Source organism: Quercus robur, chromosome 5, assembly GCF_932294415.1.
Source record: "Quercus robur chromosome 5, dhQueRobu3.1, whole genome shotgun sequence".
In the NCBI taxonomy this organism is placed as follows: Eukaryota; Viridiplantae; Streptophyta; class Magnoliopsida; order Fagales; family Fagaceae; genus Quercus; species Quercus robur.
In genome coordinates, this window is record NC_065538.1 from 18,962,795 (window position 1) to 18,971,212 (window position 8,418).

General features: G+C 31.5%; 1 protein-coding gene across 1 annotated transcript; it reads left to right on the forward strand.

Moving 5' to 3' along the window:
• The first annotated feature begins 6,853 nt into the window (after positions 1-6,853).
• Positions 6,854-8,216, forward strand: LOC126725384 (uncharacterized). The gene is made up of 3 exons (XM_050430084.1): positions 6,854-7,015; positions 7,718-7,780; positions 7,889-8,216. The coding sequence occupies exons 1-3, from the start codon at positions 6,875-6,877 to the stop codon at positions 8,066-8,068; spliced, it is 384 nt and encodes a 127-aa protein (XP_050286041.1). The 5' UTR covers positions 6,854-6,874; the 3' UTR covers positions 8,069-8,216.
• The last annotated feature ends 202 nt before the right edge of the window (positions 8,217-8,418 follow it).

Here is an 8,418-nt window from a genome sequence, read left to right on the forward strand (position 1 = left end):
CAATTGTACCACATCCATACATGTTCATGATAGATTTTCTTAATTAATTATTTTTATTTTTTGGTAATTTGATACATATTTTGGAAATTGGAACTATGATACTGTGGAACCTTTTTCTTTGTGTTCATAAGATGATACTGTGGGACTTTGATCTTATCCATGCATGCATACTTGCCAGTATTCAAGCTACTAAGACTTTATGCTAAGGGTACTCAGTAGTACAATGTAAATATATATATATATATATATATTTGTACATTTAAAGTGCCGATATTTTATTATACCTACACGTACGAGAGAGTATAGAGTTTATATATATAGTACTCTTAATAATTAATTAAAAAAATATGTGGTACGAGAGAGCAAGAATAGAAATGCATGTGGATGATGGAACCTAGCACATGCAGTACGTGACGTGCATGACTGTTTCTGATAATATATCAAATTTTAATTTTCTCTCAATTGTCTTTGCTGTTATTTTTTTTTTTTGATAACGTCTTTGCTGCTAATTGTGTAGGGATCTTTCCATGTTATTTGTAAAGAAGATGATATGGCTTTTGTCCCCTCCCACAGTACCCTTTTGCCCACTATATATGACTTTCTCTGTGTTCTAAATTATTGCAAATTCTAACTTATTTATGGTACCCAATTATTATGCTACTCTTTTCTTCTTCCTTTTTTGAGAAACTATTTATTATTATGGTTCTTGGAAGTGCAAATTCAAGGTAAAAGTTGAAATTGTGGGATATGGTCTAGGAGAAGTTATCTCACATGTCGGTCGTATACGATTTTTGTTTTATTAATAAGTGAGTTCACACCTATAAAATTCACCCTATAAAGTTCACCTGTCAGTGGTCTTATGTGCCTGACACATACAAAACTTTTGAATGCTTAAGAAATAAGAAGACATTTTTGTAATTGGCATGTTATGGGGGTCCTCCTGGTGGGTCAGTACTGGTAGGTAATGACTAAACCTATAGCTTCGTTAAAAAGTTGGGTGGTGGCCTTTGTACTATTTAATGATTTTGCTCCAACCAATTTATGAGAAATATGTGAATGTGAGTGAAATATTCTAGGAAGTTAGATCATTTTTTTATTTTTAGTTATTGGATTTTTTATAGTTCTAGTAGAATTTAAATGTATAGTGTCAACTTTATGATGATTATGACTAAGACATTAATTTTTGGTATAAACAGGTTAGAATAACAAATATTTTATTCAACGACAATTTTTTTTATCAATTGAGCTAATTGGAATCTATAATTATTATTTTTTATTATTACAAAGAGAAGTCATCTCATATTTGAGATGTCCATATTTGAGGAGGCAATTTTCTCCCCCAACTCTCGATTCCCTAGCTCCGTCATTAATCATGCCTATTTAGAATATCTTAAACTCATTTTATTAGGGTCATGTTAAGAAACTCATTAAACCCGGCCCAACTTGCAATTATCCTTCTTTTTTAAGTGTATTCAGAATAACATTATTGATATATTCTGTTACAGTAGTATAAAAATGTTTTAAAAAAATAAAATAATTGTTAGAACAAGTGAAATGGGGAGTTCGAAGTTTGAAACATAACAGTTCTCCTTATCATGATAGGGAAACATTTGGTACTTAAATTACATTTTGTTTTTCTTTTCCTAGAAAACCATTCACTCAAATCAGTCGGAAATGGATATCTCCATACCTTTTTAATTAGCTAGGAATCCCAGCCTCAGCATATTATGATATGATTTTTCTACTCCAGAGTCCAGCCTCTACATATTAGGTTGGAGTTTGGACACATCAAGCTCAAAAAAAATCTTCTTATGCAAAGGCTTTATCAGACATATTAATATACCAGCAAAACTATATCTGTAGTCAATTTCTTTTTCTGGTTCTGATTTCCAGCGAAACAAACAGAATGGAAATGTTATGTCCCAATTGTTTCACCCTTAAGCATTAGAATTGCACAAAAATATAATCACACCCCACCTTTAAAAATACACTACTTTCACCATATATATATGGGCCTACATACAAGTTCCACAATTGAAGAAGCTCCCATAAAGGATTTAGACAACACAGAGTCATAAGGCTGGTGGAACACAAAACAAAAGGAAAGGCCTGGTCTGACTCAAAGAAGTTAAAACTTAAAAAGAACCCCACACCACACGACTATTAAATAGTAATGGAGCAAATATGGACTCAATGTCCGATGCTTCTTTCTTTTTCAAAAGAGATAGGAATAGTTATTAGGAGACACATTAAATAAAATAACGAGGAAAAAGTCACAGTCCCATTCTGTGTGACCTTCCCTTCACGTGGCATAATTAAAAGGTTAATTGTTTGATAGCATTAGGTTCTTTTGGAGTGGGTGAATTTGCTATCTGCCAGAGTTAATATACTTTACAGGATAATTGTAAGAATAAAAAAAAAAAAAGGGTAGCCCTAGAAATAATTAAGTTCCAATTTATAGATAAGAGTGTCAAATTTGTGAGTTTTGAATGAGAATTTGAGATAGGAACAAGGACATTTGGTTTGATTTAAGCTTGTGAGTGTGGTTTGTGAACATAATTTATACGAGTTGGTGATAATTTAAAAGAGGGCGGCTACTAAAAATTGGTTGAGTGTTTGTAATTTATAATGTGAGTTTTTGGTTGGAAACCATAATAGAGATGTAATTAAGCTTGACCAGACCATGTTAAAATTTTGTTATTTTATGTGGTTAATTATTTTATTATTGTTCTTGTAGATATGCCTCCCTTCCAAAATTTTAACTAATGAGTATTAAAACTTCTGTTCACAAAGGGCTGAGATAATTTTTTTCTATGGAAAAAGATTGAGGTGAACAGCTCTGCAACAGCTTATGAATCACTTAAACAAAGAGCAAGAAGGTTAAAAAGAGTGAGATTGGCTAACCACTCACTTAGAATGACGACATTAACATAAACAAAACACGCTAAAGGAGAGCGTAATTAACTGTGTTCTTGAACCACCCACCATTAAACTTTATAGGCACATGGTCACAGAAAGGCTAGTTAGTCTATCAATTCACAGCATCCAGTTCATATATTTGTCTATTCTGAGTTTGGTTTTTTTTTTTTTTTTTTTTTTTTCCTCTGATAGATAGGATAGAGTTTCAAGTGATGATATCTGTTTTATAATGATTATCTTTTTATTATTAGGTTAAAATACCAATTGGTTTGATTTAAGCGAAATTCGAATTCGAAACTCCTATTTAATAATAAGTGATTTTACCGTTGAACTAACTGGAAACTACTTATTTATTCCTCTCGATCAAAAGTTATTTGACTATCATGAATTGATCAATATTTTTTGTTGATTCCCCTCGCAAAAGCTGACTACTCAATGATAATTTTGGACAACATAACATCTCAAGCTTTGCTGTTCTGGTCATAACAAAATATTTTATCAGTTCTAATAAAATTGGTTTTGGTTATACAAGTACACAACACCAACCTCTTGATTCTTACTCATTCTCATCAAGTATTTTAGATGGTCCACATAATAAACATAAAAGTAGGGAAAAAATTCTTTAGAAAGTCCAGGTTTTCTTCAAAATGCCTTCTGAAAATATTAGAGTATACACAGAAATAAGACATTAATTAACTTATCAAGAAGTGTGTATAGCTAAATTCTTTTATCTCATCTTAGAAGCACTACATGTTTCATATAAGAATACATTAAGCCAACATGCTGCTGAGAGTGACCTGAGACATGCATTGCTTTTAGTTACAAAGAATGATGATGTGCTGTACTCAAACTAGTCTGCAAATTGTATAACATTCTTATTTTCTTGCTGTGGATTCATTTGTACCGTCTATTTAGAAGTATTCAATGCCACAGAAAATAATCATATTTTAAAGCAAGTTCATCCATGGTAATTGACAATTGATTCACTGCCATGTGAACTGAAGGAGAGTATTCTAGCTAAGCCTATGAAAATATGCCAGACTGGGCCTTATAGGGTGCCACTTCAAAGTTTCAGCCTGGTCAAACATTAACCACTAGTCTTATTCATATTGATAGACTTATTTCAATTATTAAGCGAATATCAAACTTAATTATCCACACTTTTATGCCCATGCACGGGTATCTGGATTTAAGGGCTGGATATCATATCTACAAGTAGGTCTATATATTGTTTTAAATAAAAAATTTTCCCCCTCCAACTTATCTTATCTCACATGATCATGTACAATTTTTTGTTATAACCTCAATTTTTTAATAATGTATTATTGTATTTTTGACCTTGATAACATGTAAAATGGTTGGATGTTTCATTTTGGTTTGTTTATCGTTAAAAAATATATAATATATATAGAAAATGAGTCATTTTTCTATTTTCTTTGGAAGGGTGACACACGGGAGATCCTTATTGATTTGTGGTCCACGATTGCAAAGTTGAACATTAAAATTTATTAATTTTCAAAAAAATTGATTTTAGAGTTAATCGTTAGGATCTTTCAATTTATATATATATATATATATATATATGAGGATCTTGGACCAATGATTGTCGATGATCCTAAAACTCACAAATAAAAAATGAAGTTAGACAAAAAGGTTTTATGATTCATTCTTTTTCTGAAGATGCAAAATAATTAAAATGTTAAACTCCTCTTTGTTGTTATAATGTCAATATATATATATATATATATATTTATAATGAGTTAAATATAGGAATCCATATGTGCATGCCAATGAACTTTGGTTCAAATGGCACCTCTTCATCCATGGGCCGAGTATTTAGTTTAGGTTTATTTCATTTCTGACCATTGGTGTCAGCTTATTTAAATATTTTTCCTTATTTTAGAAAAAAATTCTAGTTTAGCTAACTAATTTTTTCTTTTTACCCAAATCAAATTCTTTATTCTAAACCCAATTTCATTTTAATATTATTTCTTCATTCATTTATTTTATTCCCCTCACTTCATTTTTCAAAAACGCACTTTACTTTATCACAGTTACTAAGATAAAAATAAATAAACAAATATTTAGGGAATGAGTAGTGCTCTGCTCCCTAAAGATAGGGAGCAACTATAGCAAAACCCCATTTTGCAGTAGAAATTGGTACTTTGATGTGGGTAGGTTTGTGGGTGTTTATTGATTTTGGTTATCTTTCTTGAATCCAAATCTTCTATCCCACTTTTCCTGTTCTATTCTATACTCTACCAATAAAAACTTGCCACGTGTTAACATAATAATGATAGTATTTAATTAATTATGTTAATACGTGACAAGCTTTTATTGGTGGAGTATAAAATGAAACAGGAAAAGTGAGACAGAAGATTTGGACTCATCTTTATTCACCTCTTACACCATTTTAAATAAGTTGCCATCAATGCTCAAAACCAACAAATGTGTAATCCCATTCCAACATATGTAAAATTCGTCATTTTACCTAGAAAACCATGGCTTAGATAATTGTATTACATTTTGTTTACTGTAATTGAAAATCATCCTCAGTGAATTTTTATTTTGGTTGGTTGGGATAGATTTAAAGGCAGAAACTTATAAAATATCTACCCCTACCACAAATAACATTGTTCCAGATCGAATATAGATTAAAAACCTTAAAAATAATCTCCTTCAAAAAAAAGAAAAAAAAGAAGAAGAAAACCTTAAACGGAATCCATCACAATGTTGCCCGCTGGCCCCTTCTTGTAAAGCTGTTGGGCCAATATTCCCATCTCTTCCATCCCGTCCTCTGTGTTGGTATGTGGGCTGTGGGGAGAGAGATGGGCTTGACCTATTAAAATCTTTTGGGTAATAAGTTTCTTCTTTATCCAGCCAGGAAAAGAAAAAAGAAAAACGAAAAAATAAACACAGGAGTATTACAAAGACTATGGGGACATTTGATAGATGTATTTAAAAACTGTAAATTGTTATTTGAAAATATTTGTGCAAATACGTGTGGGTGAAAAAATATGTAGAAATACGTGTAATGTTGTTTAAAAATTGAAAATGATTGTTTGAAAACACAAACCAAATATCCCCTCTGGGTCCGTTTGTTACTACTGTTTAAACAATATTTTTATACACTTTTTTACTTATATATATTTTCAAAAAATAGAAATAATATTACTATAAATTTCTTACCAAACGGTCCTTATGTATTATTGAATTTTGTGGAATGCTATTATTATTGAATTTTGATTAAAAAAATGTTTCATTATACATTTCCCCAACATTTTTTTTTCTTTTTCTTTTTTAGGTAAACAATTTTTTTTTTTTTTTTCAATATGAATACTATGCCATTAATGTCTTTTCAAGGCTATGGACCTATGGTGCCGGTATTGACTTTGAGTAATTTCCACAACCTTTGCTTAGCAGTTAAGACATCCACAACCAATGGTGTTAGGGCTGAGATTGACACAACACAAGGTCCTCATTTTTTGGCTCTCTTTTCTTTTTGGTCTCAATCTTACCAGTCAAATCACATAAATTCGGATAGTATTTGTGTAAGACCATAAATATTGATCCAGTCAGAAAAAAATAATCTATAACTATTGGACTGTAAACCATCAAGACAGTTGTTTCATAAATTCACAGCTAATTTCAACCAATAATCCTGCGCACGGGACCAAATTATATCATATAAATGCAATTTCAACCTTGAAAAAGATCGAGCAACCAATAGAAAGACTAGGGATGATAATTGACCCCGTGAAGATACGTCTATGTGCATCAAGAATTTAAAGTTAGAAGTGACAATGAAATTTGTACACGAGAGAGGCACGGGATGTGAATGAGACGGAGAGTTTTCTTTGCTCTGTAACCTCAAATTTCTACAATCAAAACCAAGTGAATCCGTGAGTCTAATAAAGTATGATTGACATTTTTTAGCTATATATAAGACTCGCCTATGAATGAAGGCAGTGACTTATTACCATTGTTGGTTGTTAACTTGTTATGGGCAGCAATTGCTCTCTACATGGCTAACAACTGTTGCTCCATTGAAACAGAGCCTAAGACCCTGAATGAAGGACAACTTAACCGTGCCAGGGTAAATTACCTTACTTTCTCTCATTTGTTATTGAACCATTTATTGCATCTTAGTTTTTTATGCTTAGAAAGGGTAGTTATATGCATTACCTTAGCAATTGATTGCATGAGTAATTCTCATTTGGAATGCTGCTTTATTCACTTCATACTTATAGGAAGATGATTTGTTTTAAGTTGAGCTTAATGGCTTCATTACCTTAGTCTAAAAGATAACCATTGATCAAATGGTGGGAAGAAGTCTATGAAAATTATTCAATATTTCAAGAGTAATGTTCTCTCATTTTACATGAATGGTGAATTCTACCATAAATTTAAACGTGTACTTTCTCTCCGGTGGTTTTGTGCATTGAAATGGACATGATATTGAGAAGTGTCTTAAAATGAACACGTGTCAGTCTCGTACCCTATCCTAGGCTTATGTTCATAAGAGGGAAGCCTTATCTTAAATTTAATTAGTGAGATTTACCGCATGTAAGGGTGAATTACAAAATAATTAGTCAGAGTTTACAGCCCTCGACCTAATTATAAGCTAAGAGGGAAAAAAGTCACATCCATCCATGGCTTTACTGCATTAGAAAACCTAATGGCACAAGTGAGAAAAATGAGAATATACACTAGAAAATTCTTAAGATTGTTTGTTTCATCAAACAATCATCTTGTTTTCACGCTAGTCTTTTTTAAGTCTTAACATTTTCTGATGCAGGAAGTGGCTGCAGATGTTGTTCAAAATATGGAACCAAATGAAGCGTCAACTATATTCAATGAGGTATGTGCTTCAATAACATACATATCTGAAGTTTGAATAAACTACTTTACAATAAGAATTCTAATTTTCTGACCATACTAACATGCTGCTTCTAAAAATTCAATGCAGAAATTAATACTAAGCCCTCAAATAAAGGATCAAGAGCGAGAAAAGGAGGAAAAAGAACTTCACGAGCCTGTTGAGAAGGGTGACATTATTGAAAGACCTTGCCAATGCTTGTGCCCTACTGCCATTTTAGAATCCCCAGATCAAATGAGTCTTAAGGAGCCCCTCTCAGCTCCATTTTGAAACCATCTTATTGATGAGATGGTCTTGTAGATATGTGGTCTCTAGTTGTCATAATTCTAATGTATAAATTATAATAATATTATTGTGAGATAAAGTGGTTATAATTTGCAATAAAACTGTATCTTTATGGGGTGTGAGAATTTTTCTAGGAGATCTACATTGGGCACCTTAAAAGGCAATTAATACTGATATAAAGGTGCTGCAACCAAATCCTCTTTTTTTTTTTATTATTATTATTATTATTATTTTTTATTTTAAGGTTGCGTTTGGCCTTCTATGAAAAAGGCCGTTTTTTTTTTTACTATTCAACTTATTTTTGTTACTATTCAGTTTATTTTTGTTACTATTCA